At 46.1% G+C, this 27,030-nt stretch overlaps 1 protein-coding gene across 3 annotated transcripts in view; it reads left to right on the top strand.

Annotated features, from left to right (window-relative positions):
• LOC107220428 (titin) overlaps window positions 1-27,030 on the top strand; it is a 67,029-nt gene that overhangs the window by 16,862 nt on the left and 23,137 nt on the right. For 2 of the 3 annotated variants that reach the window (XM_046732918.1, XM_046732917.1), the window contains exons 15-16: window positions 817-8,874; window positions 10,353-26,702. In XM_046732918.1, coding sequence (XP_046588874.1) covers window positions 817-8,874; window positions 10,353-26,702 — 24,408 coding nt within the window. The remainder of the gene's footprint in view (window positions 1-816; window positions 8,875-10,352; window positions 26,703-27,030) is intronic. The other variant, XM_046732919.1, reaches the window with a different exon arrangement.

Here is a 27,030-nt window from a genome sequence, read left to right as displayed (position 1 = left end):
AAAAGTCGAGCGCATCATACAATTTTTCTTCTATCCCGATTGCACATTGTACCATCCATCCTTGTAGCGTGGATTACCGAATGTGGTGCATAACACAGTATCTCAAAACTACCTCCATATAATAACGATTGTTTATTATTTGAATGTCCATGCTGGTTTGACTTCTTGTATTCATTTATTATTTTAAACACAGTGATCCACACTTATACACTCTTGCTGGATGCTCGTGCATGCCACTCGTTATACACACACACACACTCTTAAAATTTTCTTCAAAGATCACCTTGTCAAAAAGGGCCGAAAAAAAATTCTAATTGACTTCTTGTAGTCAATTCCAGCACATGGAACGTGCAATTATTGCTCAACTATATTCAGAAAAAAATTTGAAAGGGATAACAAGTACGTATTTGAGAAATTAAATTCTTGTCGAGACCGTTGAACCATTCAAGCGTATAAATTCATCTTGCCAATACTTGTGCAGTAATTTTTCTTCTATCCGGGCCTACAAATGCGGACGGCTTAATGATATGCACGGTGATCTCATGAAGTAGACAACGATCAATGTACACTTACACATTATTTATATGTACGCTCCAATTCTGCCCGTGACATTCCACTGTTTGTTTGTCCACATTTTTAGATTTTCGTTTAAGCACGGTCTGAAGTAAAAAAAAAAAATGATAAAAAAAATTAAAAAATTTGGTGTACTGTATCCGTCGCATGAACCGAGGTGAAATGAAATGACAGGCACAAGATATATATATATACACATACCCAAAAATGTCTGACACAAGAATTCTCACATACTTTCCACAGAATACGAGGACATTCATCAAGCACACACAACACTACGCAAGCGTAAAGACAAAAAACCAGTGGAACACACACCGATTGAGGAAAAACCACAAAATAGGGATGAGGGGGTTGAGATTGTAGAAATACACACGGACCAAAAACCGCAGGAATCCGACGTAATGGAGGAGCATCTGGAAAAGACATTCACAGTCGAGAGGGATTCGAAAGGAAAATCGCTTCTCAAGAAGAAACGGCGTGGTCAAGCAGAAGAAGAAGTCGTAGAAGAAATTGTCACTGTCGATAGTTCCGAGATAACTAGAAAAACGTTGAAAACTCAAAAGCCTAACGTTGGCGAAAGTGAGCTGAAGCTGGAGGAAATTGAAGACTTGATCGTCGTGCCTGACAAATCGATAACCAGCCTCGTCCTTAACGTTCCCAGCCAACAGAACGAAATAGTTGCAATCGACCAAACAACAGAACAAGCTGGTGGACAGCCAAACACGGAAACAGCGAAGGTTACCCTGGATACGGTGAATGCGATAACCGAACAATTTGTTCGAACTCAGGAGCAAGAGATCGATAATATTTCTCAGATTAAGCCAGACATTCGAAAAGCATCTGTGTCCATATCTCCAATAGAACCATACACTGTTTATGAGACAAACGTTCAGACGACCACGGGTGACATTGCAGACATTGTTAAACCACTCTCATTTGAGGCTAAGCCAGCATTTATTCCATCGGAAGGCTTGATCGTGAGCGAGACCCTAGTAGACACGACGACAACAGATTTTAGTGTAAAACCGGATGTAACTAAAATCGCGGAGTCTTCTTTGACTTTGCACGAAGCAACGGAAGTGCGCGAAACGACAGTAAATCAAAATGAAGTCCCGACGTCAGATTTCGTCACCCCAAGTATGGTCAAAGCTGAAGATACGATTCTTCCGCAACAAGGATTGTCGGTGTATGAGGTGAATGAGGGCTTGGCCGAGGAAAAACTGGAACCTCTGAAAACTGTGCCCGCTAAACCAAGGGTTCAAATATCATCCTCGGAACCTCTTCAAGTAGAAGAGGTTCTCGCAGAGGATAAGCCCGGTAAGTACTACCCGGAACTGTTTGTGCCGACGGAAGTAGCGACGGAATCTGTTATTTCGCAACAACAGAGAATCACGGAAGAGATGAACGCGCCGGAAAGAGAAGGGGTCTATACGCCAGGAAGGTTGCCACCGACTCAAAAAGCTGACGTTGCTGTTTCTACAGGCGAGACAGCAATCGTCCAAGAACAACCTGTCCAGGAAAGCGAGGGCATTTATTTACCCGATAGAATTGTTGACTCTTACAACGCGAAGCCGAATGTCAATCTGCTTGAAAGTATAACTGTGTCAACCGTCGACTCGGAACAACAAGAATCGGCTCTGACGATCGGAGAGGGCAAGACAGTAACAGCCGAGTTCAATGTTATTGAACAGAGCTCAGTCATCACTTCAGAGACGATAACTTCCGAGAGAGGAAATGATTTGCCATTGGAGCAGAAACCCGTGTCAAAATCAGCTGAAACAACGATTACTCCACTAGAGACTAGTTCGATATCAACGCTAATCATCCAAGAATCCGAAGGGGAGTACAATCCTGATAAAAAGCCAACAACTGCCCTTGCGGAAACGTCAGTACGTGAAAAGGAGTATGTCGAAGTATCTGAAATTCATACGGCTGATCAACCGTCAGACTTTACCGATATTCTCAAGTATGTTACGGAAAATACCGTCACATCTGTCCAAGTATCTGAGGCTAGAATGGATCAGGTGACTATGATCCACGAACGCGAAGGTACGATGCAAGAAATTGTCGGACCTGAAGAGCTTACCGTAGACTCTTCGTTCAATCCGGTGAAAACTTGCGAGATATATGAAACGACGTCCATAGAAAGAGAGGGGAATCTGAAAGTTTATGAGTTGCCTGAGTCTCACAAAGGTAAACCCACGACTGACCATACAGTGCAATCTCTTCTTGTAGAGGAAACACAACCTGACTATAACGTTGGTGTAATTCACGTAGATAGTCCCATCACAGTAACGGCCAAGGTCAATCAAACGAACCTTCAAGAAACTGTCACTGATGAAACGATCGCGGATGAAGGTCTGGCACCCGTTGAACAACACAAGACGCCTGATGCTAAAACAGCAGAGCTGAGCATTAATGAAATCGAGAGTATTCATACAACGGAAGTTATTGTGACTGAAAGTGAGGTAGAGGGTTCTCAAGACCTAGATGTAAAGGAAGTGTTCGCAAGCCCAGAATTTACCACTCAAGTTGCAATCACGCAGGAAGAGGTGCGGACGGAGTCGCCGACGGGAGATATTGTGGAAGATAGTCCCACGAAACGAACAGCAACTTTGTCGCAACTTCCGTGGGAAAGTGCAACAGTAACACTACAAGAAGTTGCTGAAAAAGAAGGTATTTACAACAAAGATGTCAGTCCTGTACAAAAGATTGCAAGCGTCGAACTGTCTGAAAGCAAATCTAGCATTAATGTTACTGAAGTAATACCACATGATGCTGAAATTTTGTATACATCAGATTCCAAGCCACAAGATTTCACCGCCCAACCATCCGTTCTTGGGCATACCATTGCGACAAAACATGAAACAATGGTTGAGCACAGTACAGGAGAAATGTTGGTTGAACAACCTACTGCCAAAAAGGCAAGTGAAAATCAAGAAGCTTTCGATGAGCTTATTATTACCGAGACTAATATTGGTGAAGGAGAAAAACCCAGAGATGACGATGCTAAGCCGCTAATGCAAACTGCAGACCTTAACGTTGCAACTAGAGAAAACGTCACAGTGACCGAGGTACTATCGGAGCTGAAGGAAACTATTTTGCAAACAAACGAACAACCCACTCAGCGCACAGTGAATGTGAAGGTACTTTCGGGTCACGAAGTCGCACAAACTGAAGAGACAATTATTTCCAACAGTACCAACGAATTCAAAGAAATTGAAATAAGATCAGAAACTGCTGTACAGAAGCACGATGGATTGGAAATAGTCCAACACTCTGAAGTAGCACTATCAGAAAAGGAAGCGCCGTTATCTGAAAATGTCAAGCCGCAGTCTAAACAAGCGGATGTGACTTTCGAAGAAGGTAAAAGTGTCAATATTATTATACCTTATCTCGAGGATAAAGAAGGCACTCTTGAAGAACAAGTCAGACCTCGCTCCGTTGCAGCCACGATTGACTTTGAAGTCCAGGGAGTTGCTACTAAGATGGAAGTTGTAGCTGACACAGGTTTAACCGATCTTATAATTGAAGAAGTGAAAGATGCAAATGCAAACAAAACATTACTGCCGTTTGAAACAGTCATTTCAGAGGAAGTACTCACGCGAGAAAAGGAAGCACCATTTTCAGAAGTTCAGCCAGCTAACAGAATAGCGCAACTCGAGTTTGAAGTTGGAGAAAGTCTAATTGTAACTTCGGTAGTCAGTGGCGACAATACAAACATGTTAACCGAGGCTGAAAAACCGAAAGATCAATCTGCTACTTTTGATATCTCGGCACATCCCGTTGCTGAAGTAGTAGAAACAATCACCGAAGACAACACTGAAAAGCTGGTCAGCGATATTACAAAAACGGTCACGGCTACTTCTGACCACATAACTTTCCAAAGTTTGATTACTTCTGAGACATCAACGAGTGAACTGGAACAATCACTTTCTGATTTTGTCAAGCCAGATGAAAAAGTACCTGGTGTTGAATTTGAAGAAGGTATTAGTATCACAGTTACACAGACTGTAGCTGAGGACAAGGAACAGGAATATCTGGGTAAGCCGAAAATGGAGGGACAACAAGCCAAGTCTTCATATGATGCACACAGAGTTGCTGAATCAACTGAAATCACACCAGATACTTACCCCGGAAACTTGGTGACCAAAAAACCGGAATTAGTATCAGCCAGCGAAGAACATTTGCCATTTGAGAGCGTTGTTCAAACTGAAGCTGTCATTTCTGAAACAGAAATTAATTTCACTGAAAAACCAGTGATTGAAAAAAGTTCTGCAAGTGTTACTTTCAACGAAAGTATTAATGTCACCATTACCGAAGTTGTCTCAGAAGACAGAGAGTCTGCATTGCAGCCTTTCAAAAAACCAAACAAGAAAACTGCGTCGGTTGATATTTCTAGCCATTCTATTGCCGAAAAGTCTGAAGTTATCCCTGATATGGATACTGAGAAACTAAAACAAACGCGACCAATTATAGCTGTAGCTGTCCCGACGCAAATACCTCTTGAAACTATTGTTCAGTCGGAAACTCAGGCAACTGAGTCTGAAGAACCATTATCTGAACATAAGAAACCATACCAGGCCACTGCAGATCTTTCCGTTGTTGAGACACAAGGTATAGTAGTATCGTCTGTAGTCTCAGATGATAAAGAAGGCCAATACAAACCTTCGGACCTACCTGAAACAAGGACAGCTGACGAAAGTTTGGTTCATGCTCACACAATTGCCCAAACGATGGAATATATTATCGACTCTAGCACAGACACGCTAATTAACGAAGTTTTGTCATTTTCAACAGCTGTGCCAAATCAGGTACCATTTATTTCTGTACTCCAGTCACAACCGACCGTTCAGGACAAGGAAAGTCAATTGGTTCCTGATCTCAAACCTGAGAACAGAATAGCAAATGTTGACTATGAACTAGAAAAGACAGTAGCGATTTCTGAAGTCACGTTGGGTGATAAGGAATTCGATTACAGTCCTGAGCCACAACCATATAAACATGTGGCATCATTCAACATCAATCAGACACACGATATTGCTGAAACGACGGCAGTTGTCGTTGAAGATTCAGTCAGTGAGGTTGGCTACCAGAAACCTGAAGTAAAAATTGCATCATCTAGCCAAGAATTGTATGAAAGTGTCATAATTACCGAGGGCATGGCAGAGGATCAGGAAAAACCATTTGAAGGTAAATTCAAACCAGAAACTCGCGATGTCAATGTAACCGTCGAAGAAGGTAAGCGTGTCTCAAGTGTCACTGAAATTGTGACCGACGATAAAGAGTTGCGCTTGGACGAGCTTCAGAAACCTAAGGTCCAAACGGCCAGACCTCAAGTAGTTTTAGGTCATGAGGTTGCTGAAAATACAGAGGTTATCACCAGCATGAATGTAGGTGAGATCGAAGCTATTAAACCAGCTTCGTGCATCGCTCAAGCGGGACAAAAGCCATTCGAGACGATAGAATTGACTGAAGAAATTCTGGGGGAAAAAGAAATAGATCGTGTTGAAGTCAAGCCACAAACTAGCAAAGCCCGTATTGCCTTGGATGAGGAAAGATCTATTATCATCACAGAAACTACAACTCAAGATAGCCAATTTGACCTTACAAGTGAAATAAAGCCTCGTGAGGGATTGGCAACATTCTCTTACGAAGGAAAACAAGTTGCAGAACAATCAGAAGTCGTGCCACGCGAAGGTGTTGAAGATATAACACCATTAAAATCAGTAAAATTTGAGGCAAGTCCAGTACAAACAACTCTCGATAGCATAAGCGTCACAGAAGCTGTCTCTGAGGAAATAAGCCAAGATTTCCAAGGCAAGATGGCACCCAATACCCGACGAATCAGCGTCTCCTTCGTTGAAGGCCAAAGCATATCTGTAACTCAAGTCATTACTGATGATAAAGAAGGCCAAGTTTCTGTCAATGAATTCAAAAGTAGCGTGGCTTCTGTCAACACAAGCCAACTCGGCAAGGATGTGGCCGAAAAAACAGAGATCATCGTCGACCAAAATATCGGGACGCTTAAACAGTATGATGCAGACAAACTAACTGCAACGTTGAAACAAGATATACTCGAACCTATTATTGTAGAAGAAGTTCCAGTTGCTGAAAGTGAAAAGCTATTTGATGTACCTACAAAGAGAAGAACTGCGTCCATTGCTCCAACGTTCGAAGAAGGTCATAGTGTTACAGTGACAGAAACTATGTCAAGTGAGCAAGAAACTACACTTGAGGTTGAAAAAGTATTAGATTCTAAAGAAGCGACAAGTACTGTCGTAACAGAACATGGTTCAGTACAAACAACAGTAGTTGAGTCTCAAATCGAAGTTGAGAAACGAGTATCCGATTTCGATTCGAAAACTCAAACGGTCCATATGGGACAAGAGCCTTTTGAGAGTATAACTGTAACTGAAAGTATAGCAGAAGAAGCTGAGAGATCATTTGACGGAACATTTATGCCAGCTACTCAAACAGCTGATATCCACGTACAAGACGTCAAGCCGTTGCAAATATCAGAAATAGTAACAGAAGACAAAGAAGACAATTTGAATATTTCATTGGACTATACCAAAGGCACAGCACAAAGTGAGTTTACCACTTTCGACAGTATTCAAAGTTCGGAAGTTGCAACGATTCAAAATGTTGGAGAAATACAAGAAACAAAACGTCCGTCATCTCTAGCAACGGTAACCCAAACTACATTAGAATCTGTTATTAATGTAGAGATGACTGTTGGAGAAAGCGAGGAAGTTTTCCAAGAAAAATTCGAACCCAGGAAACAAAAAGTTATGCCCGAAATGGAAAGTTTAAGTTCGGTAAATGTAACCGAAATTCTGACCAACGAAACTGAGTTCGAGCTATCAGGATTAGTAATTCCTAAGGAAGAGCAGGCTCAACCTAATTTATCTGGCAGAGAAGTAGCTGAGACATTGCAAGTGCTAACCTCAACAAATACAGAGGAGCTGGTGAAACCGATAAAAGCAGAAGAGCGAATGGGTCATCCAGTAATAGAAGAATTAACATCTGTCACTGTCAGTGAGGTCATATTGAACGAAATCGAAAGTGTACTAGAAGATACAGTGACTGCTAAGAATCAAACAGCTACGCCAAATCTATCAGGTAGAGAAATTGCTGAGACGACTCAAGTCTTAACATCAACGACTACGGAAAATCTCATCCAAACTAAAATGCCTAAAGCAGAAAAAGGTAAACCACAATTAGACGAATTGACATCATTGACGATATCCCAAATAGTTACGAATGAAACAGAGGAATCATTGCCCAAATGTGAAACACTTGGTAAACAAAAAGCTTCGCCGCACGTGTCGGGCAGAGAAATAGCCGAGACTATACTAGTCAACGCCATTGACAACACGAATGAACTCTTTACAACAGAGGCTAAGGAACAAACAGGAACAACGAATTTAGAAGAGTTGGCAGCAGTGACTATTTCCGAAGTAATTTCCAATGAAACCGAAGATATTTTGACATTATCGCAAGCACCCAATGAACAGAAAGCAATACCGCAGTTATCTGGTCGAGAAGTGGCTGAGACAAGTCAAATTCAGACAGAAGTCCGTACTGGCGAACTCATGAAACAAAAAGCACCTGAAGAACAAAGAGGAATGCCAAACTTGGAAGAATTGTCGTCTGTATCGGTCTCTGAAATTGTTTACAATGAAAGCGAGATTATTTTACAAAGCAAAGATGCACCGAAAAAACAGAAGGCGTTTCCACTTTTGTCAAGTCGAGAGGCCGCACAGACCATGGAGGTTATGACATCCGCGAATACCGAAAAGTTGGTCAATCCGGAACAACCTGAAAGCAAAACAATTCTTCCAAAACAAGTTCCATTTGAAAGTCTGGAACAAACTCAACCAATCTTGAGAGACAGCGAGAAGCCTTTAGCCATAGATGAACTGAAATCATCAACGCAGGCAAATGTGAGCTTCGAACTTACACAAAGTCTCATAATTACTCAGGTAACAGCAGACGAGACAGAATCAAAGGATGTAGTTGAAGGCGTTGCCAAGGAAGTAACTGCCACACCTGACATTGTTAAACGGGAAATTGCAGTAAAGTCAGAGATCTTAGCGGAAGGCGTTGCCTCAGAGTTTGTTACTGATAAACCCTTAACAAAAATTGCTAAGACAGTCAAAGACGAAAAGTACGGGGTTGTAGTTACTGAACTTCAGTCGACGGGTGAACTAGAATCGGAATTACATAAATCTGTTGAGCCTTTTGCAAAACAAGTGACTGTGTCATTCGAAGCTGATCATCTGGAAAAAGTGATAGGTGAGTTTATGAATAGCGGTAAATGGCATCCCTATCATAATGACCTGACGTGACAGATTTTGAGGATACATGGACGGTTGACTGATCACAGAAGATAATCTCCTACATTTCCGCACAATATAGGCATTAGCTATTTTGCGACTACCAGGTCACTCTTCGTATATGCTCTCCGCGAGCGACGTTTAGATGCATTGCGCCATCACAGAGGGAATGTGAGTTAGCAAAATCTGTTGCACCGTGGAACGTAGACCAAATTATGTATCATTCTGTTTTTCAACAAATCAGAAAACTTCAACTCATTAACACGTTAAACGTGACGTCGATCTCCGGGTACTGACAGTAAACGAACTGGAAGAATCAAGGACCGGTAATCCGTCTGAACGGGAAGAGAAATCGGCTCCGCGTTTGAGGGGACCCGTAGTTGCTTTCAGCGTAGTTGTATGTGTCTCCAAATATCGAAATCCACGTATCACGAACACGAATAAGAGACGAACAGCCCCATTCCATACGCAATTTTGAACAAAAACACTTTTCGGCATTTTTATTTGACGCAGAAATGATAACGTTGCATTAATTCTTCGAATTTACTATTGTTATTTCGTAGAATCTGTGCCATTTCTTCATTTTTACGTGAAGTAAAAATGTGTTTAAGTGTTTTTGGTCGGAGTTGCATATAAAATGGGGCTGTTGAACCCATTCTTCCGTTCAAGATACGAGGACTTAGATATTTGGGAAGATATACGTAAACGTCGAAATCGACTGGGGCACACCCTTAACGCAGTAAACAAAAAGGCATTCATGAGTAGAAGAAAAAGTAATAAAATTTGGAATCCAATCATATTTAAAGAACCTGCTATTCCTGTACAAGTCTAAGTACACAGAGAATCGGACAAACTTCTGAATTCCCATTTCTTTTGTGACGGCGATGAACGTAATCGGTAAGCGGCTTCACATGTAAAACAGTCTATGGACAGATGAAGCGAGTATGAAACGTTTGATCATCGAGTTTGAAAATGTGCTAAAAGGATGAAGTAGAATTTAAATAACGGTGTGTGGAAAACTAAGATAGTATTCCGATACTAGGTTGCGAGGGAGAGTGAGCAGTGAATCAAGGTAGGTGACACACCAGGTATAACACGCGTTACACAGGAACGTTGGTCCTGAGAAACAGAATACATACACACACACACACACACAAACGGGTACACACACAAATCGACACACAACACAAACAGTACACACTAATGTGGAGTTGAGAGCACTGGGTTGTAACTCGAAAGAAACAACACGGATGAAAGTATCTAGGTAGGTAGAAAATACTTGGTGCGGTTATTGGAGTCGACGTTTAGCAGTATGATTGAATGAAAACTGTTGACCCTGTGCTCTTCAACTATCACGCGAGACGGAAGTCAAACCTCAGCAGCTACTAGCTACACGTGTAACAATACTCACACAACACTTATTCTGTGAAATTTCAGAAACAACAGAAGCACGAGCGCTACACCACCAAACAACATACACACAACACACTTTAACACACGAAACCCCAAAGATAACAACACAAATGAATAGTGAATCTGACACAGAGGTGACTGAAGAATACACGACTAAATTCACACGTGGAGATGATGAGGAGGCAACAGCAGCGGTAAAGACAAAGAGGACCACGATCCGTAGGAGAAAACCATCTACAAAGGAAGATGACAATATTGTAGTGATCGAAGAGGAGATAGAAAACATAAAGTCGGAATTACCGACAATACCTAGAAAACAATTTATGTCTATTGAAGAAGTATCCGATACTGGGGACATCGAGGAGATCAGGCCGACGAAGGTAGAGGAGGCCAGAGACATTTTTGATGTTGAAAAACCGGTGGAGGAAGTGACTTGCGAGGAAACGACCGGGGAATTACCTGCTCCAGAGCGAGCAGAGCCCGTCGAACGTGAGGACACTCGCGAACAAGTCACCGTAACGGAAGAAGTCACTCATGAAGGTAAACCTCGCAAGGTTGTCAAGAAACGCATCGTCAAGCGGAAGGGCAGGAAGCAGCAGGTCACGGAGGAAGTGACTGTCGAAGAAGATGGAAAAGCTCCAGTCACGACCGTAACTGAAAAACCGGTGGAAGAAGTGACGTTCGACGAAACGACCGAGGAATTACCTGCTCCAGAGCGAGCAGAGCCCGTCGAACGTGAGGAAACTCGCGAACAAGTCACCGTCACGGAGGAAGTCACTCATGAAGGTAAACCTCGCAAGGTTGTCAAAAAACGCATTGTCAAGCGAAAGGGCAAGAAGCAACAGGTCACTGAGGAGGTGACTGTCGAAGAAGACGGAAAAGTTCCAGTCACGACCGTTACTGAAAAACCGGTGGAAGAAGTGATTATCGACGAGACGACGGAGGAATTACCTGCTCCAGAGCGAGCAGAGCCCGTCGAACGTGAGGAAACTCGCGAACAAGTCACCGTAACGGAAGAAGTCACTCATGAAGGTAAACCTCGCAAGGTTGTCAAAAAACGCATTGTCAAGCGAAAGGGCAAGAAGCAACAGGTCACTGAGGAGGTGACTGTCGAAGAAGACGGAAAAGCTCCAGTCACGACCGTTACTGAAAATCCGGTGGAAGAAGTGACATTCGACGAAACGACGGAGGAATTACCTGCTCCAGAGCGAGCAGAGCCCGTCGAACGTGAGGAAACTCGCGAACAAGTCACCGTAACGGAAGAAGTCACTCACGAAGGTAAACCTCGCAAGGTTGTCAAAAAACGCGTTGTCAAGCGAAAGGGCAAGAAGCAACAGGTCACTGAGGAGGTGACTGTCAAAGAAGACGGAAAAGCTCCAGTCACGACCGTCACTGAAAAACCGGTGGAAGAAGTGACATTCGACGAACCGGCCGAGGAATTACCTGCTCCAGAGCGAGCAGAGCCCATCGAACGTGAGGAAACTCGCGAACAAGTCACCGTAACGGAAGAAGTCACTCGTGAAGGTAAACCTCGCAAGGTTGTCAAAAAACGCATTGTCAAGCGAAAGGGCAGGAAGCAGCAGGTCACTGAGGAGGTGACTGTTGAAGAAGATGGAAAGGCTCCAGTCACGACCGTAACTGAAAAACCGGTGGAAGAAGTGACTTTCGACGAAACGACTGAGGAATTGCCTGCTCCAGACCGAGCAGAGCCCGTCGAACGTGAGGAAACTCGCGAACAAGTCACCGTAACGGAAGAAGTCACTCATGAGGGTAAACCTCGCAAGGTTGTCAAAAAACGCATTGTCAAGCGAAAGGGCAAGAAGCAACAGGTCACTGAGGAGGTGACTGTCGAAGAAGACGGAAAAGCTCCAGTCACGACCGTTACTGAAAAACCGGTGGAAGAAGTGATTATCGACGAGAAGACGGAGGAATTACCTGCTCCAGAGCGAGCAGAGCCCGTCGAACGTGAGGAAACTCGCGAACAAGTCACCGTAACGAAAGAAGTCACTCATGAGGGTAAACCTCGCAAGGTTGTCAAAAAACGCATTGTCAAGCGAAAGGGCAAGAAGCAACAGGTCACTGAGGAGGTGACTGTCGAAGAAGACGGAAAAGCTCCAGTCACGACCGTTACTGAAAAACCGGTGGGAGAAGTGATCATCGACGAGACGACGGAGGAATTACCTGCTCCAGAGCGAGCAGAGCCCGTCGAACGTGAGGAAACTCGCGAACAAGTCACCGTAACGGAAGAAGTAACTCATGAAGGCAAACCTCGTAAAGTTGTCAAGAAACGCATCATCAAGCGGAAGGGCAAAAAGCAGCAGGTCACGGAGGAGGTGACTGTCGAAGAAGATGGAAAAGCTTCAGTCACGACCGTCACTGAAAAACCGGTGGAAGAAGTGACATTCGACGAAACGACCGAGGAATTACCTGCTCCAGAGCGAGCAGAGCCCGTCGAACGTGAGGAAACTCGCGAACAAGTCACCGTAACGGAAGGAGTCACTCATGAAGGTAAACCTCGCAAGGTTGTGAAGAAACGCATTGTCAAGCGGAAGGGCAGAAAGCAGCAGGTCACTGAGGAGGTGACTGTCGAAGAAGATGGAAAAGCTCCAGTCACGACCGTCACTGAAAAACCGGTGGAAGAAGTGACATTCGACGAAACGACCGAGGAATTACCTGCTCCAGAGCGTGCAGAGCCCGTCGAACGTGAGGAAACTCGCGAACAAGTCACCGTAACGGAAGAAGTCACTCGTGAAGGTAAACCTCGCAAGGTTGTGAAGAAACTCATTGTCAAGCGGAAGGGCAGAAAGCAGCAGGTCACTGAGGAGGTGACTGTTGAAGAAGATGGAAAAGCTCCAGTCACGACCGTAACTGAAAAACCGGTGGAAGAAGTGACATTCGACGAAACGACCGAGGAATTGCCTGCTCCAGAGCGAGCAGAGCCCGTCGAACGTGAGGAAACTCGCGAACAAGTCACCGTAACGGAAGAAGTAACTCATGAAGGCAAACCTCGTAAAGTTGTCAAGAAACGCATCATCAAGCGGAAGGGCAAAAAGCAGCAGGTCACAGAGGAGGTGACTGTGGAAGAAGATGGAAAAGCACCAGTCACGACCGTCACCGAAAAACCGGTGGAAGAAGTGACTTTCGACGAAACGACCGAGGAATTACCTGCTTCAGAGCGAGCAGAGCCCGTCGAACGTGAGGAAACTCGCGAACAAGTCACCGTAACAGAAGAAGTCACTCATGAAGGTAAACCTCGCAAGGTTGTAACGAAACGCATTGTCAAGCGGAAGGGCAGGAAGCAGCAGGTCACTGAGGAGGTGACTGTTGAAGAAGATGGAAAAGCTCCAGTCACGACCGTTACTGAAAAACCGGTGGAAGAAGTGAATATCGACGAGACGACGGAGGAGTTACCTGCTCCAGACCGAGCAGAGCCCGTCGAACGTGAGGAAACTCGCGAACAAGTTACCGTAACGGAAGAAGTCACTCATGAAGGTAAACCTCGCAAGGTTGTCAAGAAACGCATTGTCAAGCGGAAGGGCAGAAAGCAGCAGGTCACTGAGGAGGTGACTGTTGAAGAAGATGGAAAAGCTCCAGTCACGACCGTCACTGAAAAACCGGTGGAAGAAGTGACATTTGACGAAACGACCGAGGAATTACCTGCTCCAGACCGAGCAGAGCCCGTCGAACGTGAGGAAACTCGCGAACAAGTTACCGTAACGGAAGAAGTCACTCATGAAGGTAAACCTCGCAAGGTTGTCAAGAAACGCATTGTCAAGCGCAAGGGCAGGAAGCAGCAGGTCACTGAAGAGGTGACTGTTGAAGAAGACGGAAAAGCTCCAGTCACGACTGTTACTGAAAAACCGGTGGAAGAAGTGATTATCGACGAGACGACGGAGGAGTTACCTGCTCCAGAGCGAGCAGAGCCCGTCGAACGTGAGGAAACTCGCGAACAAGTCACCGTAACGGAAGAAGTCACTCATGAAGGTAAACCTCGCAAGGTTGTCAAAAAACGCATTGTCAAGCGAAAGGGCAAGAAGCAACAGGTCACTGAGGAGGTGACTGTCGAAGAAGACGGAAAAGCTCCAGTCACGACCGTCACTGAAAAACCGGTGGAAGAAGTGACATTCGACGAAACGACCGAGGAATTACCTGCTCCAGACCGAGCAGAGCCCGTCGAACGTGAGGAAACTCGCGAACAAGTCACCGTCACGGAGGAAGTCACTCATGAAGGTAAACCTCGCAAGGTTGTCAAAAAACGCATTGTCAAGCGAAAGGGCAAGAAGCAACAGGTCACTGAGGAGGTGACTGTCGAAGAAGACGGAAAAGCTCCAGTCACGACCGTCACTGAAAAACCGGTGGAAGAAGTGACATTCGACGAAACGACTGAGGAATTACCTGCTCCAGAGCGTGCAGAGCCCGTCGAACGTGAGGAAACTCGCGAACAAGTCACCGTAACGGAAGAAGTCACTCGTGAAGGTAAACCTCGCAAGGTTGTGAAGAAACTCATTGTCAAGCGGAGGGGCAAAAAGCAGCAGGTCACTGAGGAGGTGACTGTTGAAGAAGATGGAAAAGCTCCAGTCACGACCGTAACTGAAAAACCGGTGGAAGAAGTGACATTCGACGAAACGACCGAGGAATTGCCTGCTCCAGAGCGAGCAGAGCCCGTCGAACGTGAGGAAACTCGCGAACAAGTCACCGTAACGGAAGAAGTAACTCATGAAGGCAAACCTCGTAAAGTTGTCAAGAAACGCATCATCAAGCGGAAGGGCAGAAAGCAGCAGGTCACTGAGGAGGTGACTGTTGAAGAAGATGGAAAAGCTCCAGTCACGACCGTCACTGAAAAACCGGTGGAAGAAGTGACATTCGACGAAACGACCGAGGAATTACCTGCTCCAGACCGAGCAGAGCTCGTCGAACGTGAGGAAACTCGCGAACAAGTCACCGTCACGGAGGAAGTCACTCATGAAGGTAAACCTCGCAAGGTTGTCAAAAAACGCATTGTCAAGCGAAAGGGCAAGAAGCAACAGGTCACTGAGGAGGTGACTGTTGAAGAAGATGGAAAAGCTCCAGTCACGACCGTAACTGAAAAACCGGTGGAAGAAGTGACATTCGACGAAACGACCGAGGAATTGCCTGCTCCAGAGCGAGCAGAGCCCGTCGAACGTGAGGAAACTCGCGAACAAGTCACCGTAACGGAAGAAGTAACTCATGAAGGCAAACCTCGTAAAGTTGTCAAGAAACGCATCATCAAGCGTAAGGGCAAAAAGCAGCAGGTCACGGAGGAGGTGACTGTCGAAGAAGATGGAAAAGCACCAGTCACGACCGTCACCGAAAAACCGGTGGAAGAAGTGATTAACGACGAGACGACGGAGGAGTTACCTGCTCCAGACCGAGCAGAGCCCGTCGAACGTGAGGAAACTCGCGAACAAGTCACCGTAACGGAAGAAGTCACTCATGAAGGTAAACCTCGCAAGGTTGTCAAAAAACGCATTGTCAAGCGAAAGGGCAAGAAGCAACAGGTCACTGAGGAGGTGACTGTCGAAGAAGACGGAAAAGCTCCAGTCACGACCGTCACTGAAAAACCGGTGGAAGAAGTGACATTCGACGAAACGACCGAGGAATTACCTGCTCCAGACCGAGCAGAGCCCGTCGAACGTGAGGAAACTCGCGAACAAGTCACCGTCACGGAGGAAGTCACTCATGAAGGTAAACCTCGCAAGGTTGTGAAGAAACTCATTGTCAAGCGGAAGGGCAAAAAGCAGCAGGTCACTGAGGAGGTGACTGTTGAAGAAGATGGAAAAGCTCCAGTCACGACCGTAACTGAAAAACCGGTGGAAGAAGTGACATTCGACGAAACGACCGAGGAATTGCCTGCTCCAGAGCGAGCAGAGCCCGTCGAACGTGAGGAAACTCGCGAACAAGTCACCGTAACGGAAGAAGTAACTCATGAAGGCAAACCTCGTAAAGTTGTCAAGAAACGCATCATCAAGCGGAAGGGCAGAAAGCAGCAGGTCACTGAGGAGGTGACTGTTGAAGAAGATGGAAAAGCTCCAGTCACGACCGTCACTGAAAAACCGGTGGAAGAAGTGACATTCGACGAAACGACCGAGGAATTACCTGCTCCAGACCGAGCAGAGCCCGTCGAACGTGAGGAAACTCGCGAACAAGTTACCGTAACGGAAGAAGTCACTCATGAAGGTAAACCTCGCAAGGTTGTCAAGAAACGCATTGTCAAGCGCAAGGGCAGGAAGCAGCAGGTCACTGAAGAGGTGACTGTTGAAGAAGACGGAAAAGCTCCAGTCACGACTGTTACTGAAAAACCGGTGGAAGAAGTGATTATCGACGAGACGACGGAGGAGTTACCTGCTCCAGAGCGAGCAGAGCCCGTCGAACGTGAGGAAACTCGCGAACAAGTCACCGTAACGGAAGAAGTCACTCATGAAGGTAAACCTCGCAAGGTTGTCAAGAAACGCATTGTCAAGCGGAAGGGCAGAAAGCAGCAGGTCACTGAGGAGGTGACTGTCGAAGAAGATGGAAAAGCACCAGTCACGACCGTCACCGAAAAACCGGTGGAAGAAGTGACATTCGACGAAACGACCGAGGAATTACCTGCTCCAGAGCGAGCAGAGCCCGTCGAACGTGAGGAAACTCGCGAACAAGTTACCGTAACGGAAGAAGTCACTCATGAAGGTAAACCTCGCAAGGTTGTCAAAAAACGCATTGTCAAGCGAAAGGGCAAGAAGCAACAGGTCACTGAGGAGGTGACTGTCGAAGAAGACGGAAAAGCTCCAGTCACGACCGTAACTGAAAAACCGGTGGAAGAAGTGACATTCGACGAAACGACCGAGGAATTGCCTGCTCCAGAGCGAGCAGAGCCCGTCGAACGTGAGGAAACTCGCGAACAAGTCACCGTAACGGAAGAAGTCACTCGTGAAGGTAAACCTCGCAAGGTTGTGAAGAAACTCGTTGTCAAGCGGAAGGGCAAAAAGCAGCAGGTCACTGAGGAGGTGACTGTTGAAGAAGATGGAAAAGCTCCAGTCACGACCGTAACTGAAAAACCGGTGGAAGAAGTGACATTCGACGAAACGACCGAGGAATTGCCTGCTCCAGAGCGAGCAGAGCCCGTCGAACGTGAGGAAACTCGCGAACAAGTCACCGTAACGGAAGAAGTAACTCATGAAGGCAAACCTCGTAAAGTTGTCAAGACACGCATCATCAAGCGGAAGGGCAGAAAGCAGCAGGTCACTGAGGAGGTGACTGTTGAAGAAGATGGAAAAGCTCCAGTCACGACCGTCACTGAAAAACCGGTGGAAGAAGTGACATTCGACGAAACGACCGAGGAATTACCTGCTCCAGACCGAGCAGAGCCCGTCGAACGTGAGGAAACTCGCGAACAAGTTACCGTAACGGAAGAAGTCACTCATGAAGGTAAACCTCGCAAGGTTGTCAAGAAACGCATTGTCAAGCGCAAGGGCAGGAAGCAGCAGGTCACTGAAGAGGTGACTGTTGAAGAAGACGGAAAAGCTCCAGTCACGACTGTTACTGAAAAACCGGTGGAAGAAGTGATTATCGACGAGACGACGGAAGAGTTACCTGCTCCAGAGCGAGCAGAGCCCGTCGAACGTGAGGAAACTCGCGAACAAGTCACCGTCACGGAAGAAGTCACTCATGAAGGTAAACCTCGCAAGGTTGTCAAAAAACGCATTGTCAAGCGAAAGGGCAAGAAGCAACAGGTCACTGAGGAGGTGACTGTCGAAGAAGACGGAAAAGCTCCAGTCACGACCGTCACTGAAAAACCGGTGGAAGAAGTGACATTCGACGAAACGACCGAGGAATTACCTGCTCCAGACCGAGCAGAGCCCGTCGAACGTGAGGAAACTCGCGAACAAGTCACCGTCACGGAGGAAGTCACTCATGAAGGTAAACCTCGCAAGGTTGTAACGAAACGCATTGTCAGGCGGAAGGGCAGGAAGCAGCAGGTCACTGAGGAGGTGACTGTTGAAGAAGATGGAAAAGCTCCAGTCACGACCGTAACTGAAAAACCGGTGGAAGAAGTGACATTCGACGAAACGACCGAGGAATTGCCTGCTCCAGAGCGAGCAGAGCCCGTCGAACGTGAGGAAACTCGCGAACAAGTCACCGTAACGGAAGAAGTCACTCGTGAAGGTAAACCTCGCAAGGTTGTGAAGAAACTCATTGTCAAGCGGAAGGGCAAAAAGCAGCAGGTCACTGAGGAGGTGACTGTTGAAGAAGATGGAAAAGCTCCAGTCACGACCGTAACTGAAAAACCGGTGGAAGAAGTGACATTCGACGAAACGACCGAGGAATTGCCTGCTCCAGAGCGAGCAGAGCCCTTTGAACGTGAGGAAACTCGCGAACAAGTCACCGTAACGGAAGAAGTAACTCATGAAGGCAAACCTCGTAAAGTTGTCAAGAAACGCATCATCAAGCGGAAGGGCAGAAAGCAGCAGGTCACTGAGGAGGTGACTGTTGAAGAAGATGGAAAAGCTCCAGTCACGACCGTCACTGAAAAACCGGTGGAAGAAGTGACATTTGACGAAACGACCGAGGAATTACCTGCTCCAGACCGAGCAGAGCCCGTCGAACGTGAGGAAACTCGCGAACAAGTTACCGTAACGGAAGAAGTCACTCATGAAGGTAAACCTCGCAAGGTTGTCAAGAAACGCATTGTCAAGCGCAAGGGCAGGAAGCAGCAGGTCACTGAAGAGGTGACTGTTGAAGAAGACGGAAAAGCTCCAGTCACGACTGTTACTGAAAAACCGGTGGAAGAAGTGATTATCGACGAGACGACGGAGGAGTTACCTGCTCCAGAGCGAGCAGAGCCCGTCGAACGTGAGGAAACTCGCGAACAAGTCACCGTCACGGAAGAAGTCACTCATGAAGGTAAACCTCGCAAGGTTGTCAAAAAACGCATTGTCAAGCGAAAGGGCAAGAAGCAACAGGTCACTGAGGAGGTGACTGTCGAAGAAGACGGAAAAGCTCCAGTCACGACCGTCACTGAAAAACCGGTGGAAGAAGTGACATTCGACGAAACGACCGAGGAATTACCTGCTCCAGACCGAGCAGAGCCCGTCGAACGTGAGGAAACTCGCGAACAAGTCACCGTCACGGAGGAAGTCACTCATGAAGGTAAACCTCGCAAGGTTGTAACGAAACGCATTGTCAAGCGGAAGGGCAGGAAGCAGCAGGTCACTGAGGAGGTGACTGTTGAAGAAGATGGAAAAGCTCCAGTCACGACCGTTATTGAAAAACCGGTGGAAGAAGTGATTAACGACGAGACGACGGAGAAGTTACCGGCTCCAGACCGAGCAGAGCCCGTCGAACGTGAGGAAACTCGCGAACAAGTCACCGTAACGGAAGAAGTCACTCATGAAGGTAAACCTCGCAAGGTTGTCAAGAAACGCATTGTCAAGCGGAAGGGCAGAAAGCAGCAGGTCACTGAGGAGGTGACTGTTGAAGAAGATGGAAAAGCTCCAGTCACGACCGTAACTGAAAAACCGGTGGAAGAAGTGACATTCGACGAAACGACCGAGGAATTGCCTGCTCCAGAGCGAGCAGAGCCCTTTGAACGTGAGGAAACTCGCGAACAAGTCACCGTAACGGAAGAAGTAACTCATGAAGGCAAACCTCGTAAAGTTGTCAAGAAACGCATCATCAAGCGGAAGGGCAGAAAGCAGCAGGTCACTGAGGAGGTGACTGTTGAAGAAGATGGAAAAGCTCCAGTCACGACCGTCACTGAAAAACCGGTGGAAGAAGTGACATTTGACGAAACGACCGAGGAATTACCTGCTCCAGACCGAGCAGAGCCCGTCGAACGTGAGGAAACTCGCGAACAAGTTACCGTAACGGAAGAAGTCACTCATGAAGGTAAACCTCGCAAGGTTGTGAAGAAACTCATTGTCAAGCGGAAGGGCAGAAAGCAGCAGGTCACTGAGGAGGTGACTGTTGAAGAAGATGGAAAAGCTCCAGTCACGACCGTAACTGAAAAACCGGTGGAAGAAGTGACATTCGACGAAACGACCGAGGAATTGCCTGCTCCAGAGCGAGCAGAGCCCGTCGAACGTGAGGAAACTCGCGAACAAGTCACCGTAACGGAAGAAGTAACTCATGAAGGCAAACCTCGTAAAGTTGTCAAGAAACGCATCATCAAGCGGAAGGGCAAAAAGCAGCAGGTCACAGAGGAGGTGACTGTGGAAGAAGATGGAAAAGCACCAGTCACGACCGTCACCGAAAAACCGGTGGAAGAAGTGACTTTCGACGAAACGACCGAGGAATTACCTGCTTCAGAGCGAGCAGAGCCCGTCGAACGTGAGGAAACTCGCGAACAAGTCACCGTAACAGAAGAAGTCACTCATGAAGGTAAACCTCGCAAGGTTGTAACGAAACGCATTGTCAAGCGGAAGGGCAGGAAGCAGCAGGTCACTGAGGAGGTGACTGTTGAAGAAGATGGAAAAGCTCCAGTCACGACCGTTACTGAAAAACCGGTGGAAGAAGTGAATATCGACGAGACGACCGAGGAGTTACCTGCTCCAGACCGAGCAGAGCCCGTCGAACGTGAGGAAACTCGCGAACAAGTTACCGTAACGGAAGAAGTCACTCATGAAGGTAAACCTCGCAAGGTTGTCAAGAAACGCATTGTCAAGCGGAAGGGCAGAAAGCAGCAGGTCACTGAGGAGGTGACTGTTGAAGAAGATGGAAAAGCTCCAGTCACGACCGTCACTGAAAAACCGGTGGAAGAAGTGACATTTGACGAAACGACCGAGGAATTACCTGCTCCAGACCGAGCAGAGCCCGTCGAACGTGAGGAAACTCGCGAACAAGTTACCGTAACGGAAGAAGTCACTCATGAAGGTAAACCTCGCAAGGTTGTCAAGAAACGCATTGTCAAGCGCAAGGGCAGGAAGCAGCAGGTCACTGAAGAGGTGACTGTTGAAGAAGACGGAAAAGCTCCAGTCACGACTGTTACTGAAAAACCGGTGGAAGAAGTGATTATCGACGAGACGACGGAGGAGTTACCTGCTCCAGAGCGAGCAGAGCCCGTCGAACGTGAGGAAACTCGCGAACAAGTCACCGTAACGGAAGAAGTCACTCATGAAGGTAAACCTCGCAAGGTTGTCAAAAAACGCATTGTCAAGCGAAAGGGCAAGAAGCAACAGGTCACTGAGGAGGTGACTGTCGAAGAAGACGGAAAAGCTCCAGTCACGACCGTCACTGAAAAACCGGTGGAAGAAGTGACATTCGACGAAACGACCGAGGAATTACCTGCTCCAGACCGAGCAGAGCCCGTCGAACGTGAGGAAACTCGCGAACAAGTCACCGTCACGGAGGAAGTCACTCATGAAGGTAAACCTCGCAAGGTTGTCAAAAAACGCATTGTCAAGCGAAAGGGCAAGAAGCAACAGGTCACTGAGGAGGTGACTGTCGAAGAAGACGGAAAAGCTCCAGTCACGACCGTCACTGAAAAACCGGTGGAAGAAGTGACATTCGACGAAACGACCGAGGAATTACCTGCTCCAGAGCGAGCAGAGCCCGTCGAACGTGAGGAAACTCGCGAACAAGTCACCGTAACGGAAGAAGTAACTCATGAAGGCAAACCTCGTAAAGTTGTCAAGAAACGCATCATCAAGCGGAAGGGCAGGAAGCAGCAGGTCACTGAGGAGGTGACTGTTGAAGAAGATGGAAAAGCTCCAGTCACGACCGTTACTGAAAAACCGGTGGAAGAAGTGATTAACGACGAGACGACGGAGGAGTTACCGGCTCCAGACCGAGCAGAGCCCGTCGAACGTGAGGAAACTCGCGAACAAGTCACCGTAACGGAAGAAGTCACTCATGAAGGTAAACCTCGCAAGGTTGTCAAGAAACGCATTGTCAAGCGGAAGGGCAGAAAGCAGCAGGTCACTGAGGAGGTGACTGTTGAAGAAGATGGAAAAGCTCCAGTCACGACCGTCACTGAAAAACCGGTGGAAGAAGTGACATTCGACGAAACGACCGAGGAATTACCTGCTCCAGACCGAGCAGAGCCCGTCGAACGTGAGGAAACTCGCGAACAAGTTACCGTAACGGAAGAAGTCACTCATGAAGGTAAACCTCGCAAGGTTGTCAAGAAACGCATTGTCAAGCGAAAGGGCAAGAAGCAACAGGTCACTGAGGAGGTGACTGTCGAAGAAGACGGAAAAGCTCCAGTCACGACCATTACTGAAAAACCGGTGGAAGAAGTGATTATCGACGAGACGACGGGGGAGTTACCTGCTCCAGAGCGAGCAGAGCCCGTCGAACGTGAGGAAACTCGCGAACAAGTTACCGTAACGGAAGAAGTCACTCATGAAGGTAAACCTCGCAAGGTTGTCAAGAAACGCATTGTCAAACGAAAGGGCAGGAAGCAGCAGGTCACTGAGGAGGTGACTGTCGAAGAAGACGGAAAAGCTCCAGTCACGACCGTAACTGAAAAACCGGTGGAAGAAGTGACATTCGACGAAACGACCGAGGAATTGCCTGCTCCAGAGCGAGCAGAGCCCGTCGAACGTGAGGAAACTCGCGAACAAGTCACCGTAACGGAAGAAGTCACTCATGAGGGTAAACCTCGCAAGGTTGTCAAAAAACGCATTGTCAAGCGAAAGGGCAAGAAGCAACAGGTCACTGAGGAGGTGACTGTCGAAGAAGACGGAAAAGCTCCAGTCACGACCGTCACTGAAAAACCGGTGGAAGAAGTGACATTCGACGAAACGACCGAGGAATTACCTGCTCCAGAGCGAGCAGAGCCCGTCGAACGTGAGGAAACTCGCGAACAAGTCACCGTAACGGAAGAAGTAACTCATGAAGGCAAACCTCGTAAAGTTGTCAAGAAACGCATCGTCAAGCGGAAGGGCAGGAAGCAGCAGGTCACGGAGGAGGTGACTGTCGAAGAAGATGGAAAAGCCCCAGTCACGACTATCACCGAAAAACCGCTGGAAGAAGTGACTTTCGACGAAACGACCCAGGAATTACCTGCTCCAGAGCGAGCAGAGCCCATCGATCGTGAGGAAACTTGCGAACAAGTCACAGTCACGGAAGAAGTAACTCATGAAGGTAAACCTCGCACGGTTGTCAAGAAACGCATCATCAAGCGGAAGGGCAAGAAGCAACAGGTCACGGAGGAAGTTACCGTTGACGAAGAAGGAAAAGCACCAGTCACTACAGTTGTTGAGGTACCTGCAAATGAAATTCATGATTTTGATCATCCATCCTTCACCGTAGAATCTAGTACACAGTTGAAGAAAGTTCCCAAGACAGCATCAAAGAAACTACAACCCATCAACATTGAAGTGATAGAGCAAACGTCGGTGAAGCCCAAAATAAGTCTACAACAAGTACCTTTATTTGCTCAGGTCAAACTGAAAAAAGTACTCATCCCGAGGAAACCGCAAGATAAAAGTGGTAAAACTAACATGCCTCGAGTTTTGTTGCGTAGCCGTATCACGGCACACGAATGGCCTCCAACTGTACAGTATCCAGTAATCACACAGATTGAACCGAATTACATACAAAATGGTATTCTTTCACGTAATGTCGAAGATGCGTTTAAACTCAAGAGGATAAAACACAAGAAGAGAAAACCATCTGATAAAGAATTGACGGAATTGGAAAAGCTGGACTTGGAATTCGACGAACTCAAAAAAGTTCCTTTGGAAAAAATTGAAGATAAATCTGTCTACCAGCGCAAATCCAAATCAAAGTCCGCAGAAAAAAGTGAGCCTGGCAAACTTAAAATTGGGAAAGGTAAGGTACCTTCCAGAGAAGAAATTGCGGATGAAAAGATATCTTTGAAGAATGTTGATAAAGAAGCACTCATCCAGCCGGAAGAGTCACAATTCGTACCTAAAAAGAAAGACAAACCAGTCAAAAACTTGAAAGATACCAAAGATCGTGATCAGCCGGAAGTCTCTTCTTTCGAACCTTATGACGTCGAATCCAGCAAGCCTGAAATGGAAGAAAGAGAACCTGTTTCAAGTCCTGAAACAGATGAATCTAAACCCAAGCTCTCAGTAAAAAAGAAATCCAAACCTGCTTCAAAGAAACCGCACCAAGATGCCGAGACCATTCCAATTATTTCCGGGACTCCGATGAAAAGGGAACCTGAAGAAAATACTGACATCGTACTTAAAAGCCGACAGGGTGCAAAGCCTGAAGAAGAGCCTGAGGTGATCAATCTTAAGCCCTGGGAAAAAGCTAACGTGCCTGAAAACGCGGAAACATCTGATGACGAACCTCTTGTATTTATTCCTCGGGATGATGACGTTACAGAATCTGTTGATACTATAACGACACAGTACATTGAAGATTCACCCGACAAACCACTGAAAAAGATAACCAAGAAGAAGATTGTTCGGAAACGAGGCAAAGGTAAGCCACAAGTTACAGAAGAATTGACTATCGAAGAAGAAGGCAAGGAACCAAATACCATAGTTACCGCAATTGATGAAGCCCCCGACGACGGACCATCGACGCATCTTTTCGAACCAACTTCTGAACAAGATACACCGAAGATCATTGAAGAAATTCATGAAGAAATTAAGGTAACTGAAACAGTGACTGAGCAAGGTCGCCCCAAGAAAGTTATCAAAAAGCGTAGTAAGATAATGCGAGATGGTCATAAACGAATCTTAAATGAAACGACTGTTGAAGAAGAAGGCAAAAAACCAATCGTCGTTAGTGTCGAACTACCTGAAGATACGGTTGACGAGGCCACTCAACCTCTCTCAATTGATGAACCCAAAGGCAAGCAGAAACCGACTACGAAAAAGAAAGTCAAAAAGTCAGCCAACATACCAGCTGATAAGATCATAGATATGGAGTTGCTCAAAGCAAATCTAAAACCGCAGTTGATGAAGATTGAAATCACTGAACAAAAGCCGCTCAGGCCGAAAGTCATTGCACCAGAAATACCCTTATTTGCCCAAGTCAAGCTGAAAAAGACGCCTACTACTAAAAAATCAAGAGATGAAAAACAGAAGGTCAAAATTCCGACAGTTTTATTACGTAGTCGCATCATAGATCACGAGTGGCCTCCAGGTCTACAGTATCCCTTGATCGCAACTATCGAACCCAATTACATTCAAAATGGTATTCTATCACGTAATGTTGAAGATGCCTTGAAGCTTAAGAAGATAAAACACAAGAAAAGAAAACCAGATGATAAAGAGTTGACGGAATTAGAAAAGCTGGACTTGGAATTCGACCAACTTAAAAAAGTTCCCTTGGAGAAAATTGAAGACAAATCTGTCTATGAGCGCAAGCCTAAACCAAACGTTGCAGAAGAAGATAAGCCTGACAAGCTCAAAATTGGGAAAGGTAAGGTACCTCCTAGAAAAGAAATTGAGGAAGACAAAATATCTCTAAAGAAAGTTGACAAGAAAACACCCATTCAGCCGGAAGAATCGCAATTGGTACCTAAAACGACAGTTAAACCAGATAAAAAGACGAAAGATACCAAAGATCGTGATCAGCCGGCACTCTCTCCTTTCGAACCTTACGATATTGAGTTTAATGAACCTGAGTTGGAAGACAAGGAACCCCTTTCAAGTCCGGAAAAAGAGGGATCGCAGCCCAAGATACCGAATAAGAGGAAATCTAAGCGTGCTCCAAAAAAGCCAGAGCAAGATAACGAATCCATTCTGATCGTCCCCGGAACACCCAAAAAAGAGGAATCTGAAGCGATACCTGATATAAAACTCAAGAGTCGACAGGGTGAAAAACCCGAAGAAGAGATAGAGTCGGTGAAACTCAAGCCCTGGAAAAAATCTGATGAGCCCAAAGATTCAGAAATGCTCGATGACAAACCTCTCGATTTTGCTCCTCGAGATGAGGATGTTACGGAATCAGTTGATATCATTACAACGAAGTACACTGAAGACTCCCCTCACGAGAAACCAAAAAAGATTATATTGAAGAAGATCATAAAGAAACGTGGAAAAGAAAGGCCGATAATCACTGAAGAAAGAACAGTCGAAGAAGAAGGCCGAGAGCCGATCACTACGGTCAGGGCAGTTGAAGAAGTACTCGTTGACGAAACAACACCTCTTTCAAACAAGTTCCCTGAGGGACAGAAACCAGCCGTCACTGAAGAAATTCACGAAGAAGTTAGAGTAAGTGAAATAGTAACTGAAGGAGGGCAGCCCAAAAAAATCACTAAAAAGCGTCGTAAAATAACACAAGGCAATAAAAAACAAATTACTGAAGAAACAACTATCGAAGAAGAAGGTAAAGAGCCGGTTACAACAGTAACTGAGATTCCTGGAAACACAATACCACTCACACACAAAAAATTGAAACACACAAAACCAACACTACTCAAAGACGTTGATCAGAGAACAAAAGGTAAGAAACTTATCAAAACCTTCCAAATCTACTCATTCGGAATACACTTAATTTTCGTCTGTTGAATTCATGTGTATGATGGATGCAAAACTATTTGGCCAGACCTTGCTAGCGAAGATCTTCGGGACTTGACACCGTGACATACACGACATATCAATTTCGGTTGTGTGATCTTCACAAAGCGATCTATATATGCGCGTATCAATAAATCTAGAACAATTAGAAACTAGAAATATATCATATTAGGAATTTATTCATAGTTAAGAATTTAAGATCATGCGACATTGCTTCCACAACATATTGATACGTAATTTGCATGTGATTTTGA

The sequence above is a fragment of the Neodiprion lecontei genome, chromosome 2, assembly GCF_021901455.1.
Source record: "Neodiprion lecontei isolate iyNeoLeco1 chromosome 2, iyNeoLeco1.1, whole genome shotgun sequence".
Taxonomy (NCBI): Eukaryota; Metazoa; Arthropoda; class Insecta; order Hymenoptera; family Diprionidae; genus Neodiprion; species Neodiprion lecontei.
The sequence above is the reverse complement of the archived record's forward strand: the minus strand, read 5'-3'. Positions and strand labels throughout refer to the sequence as shown.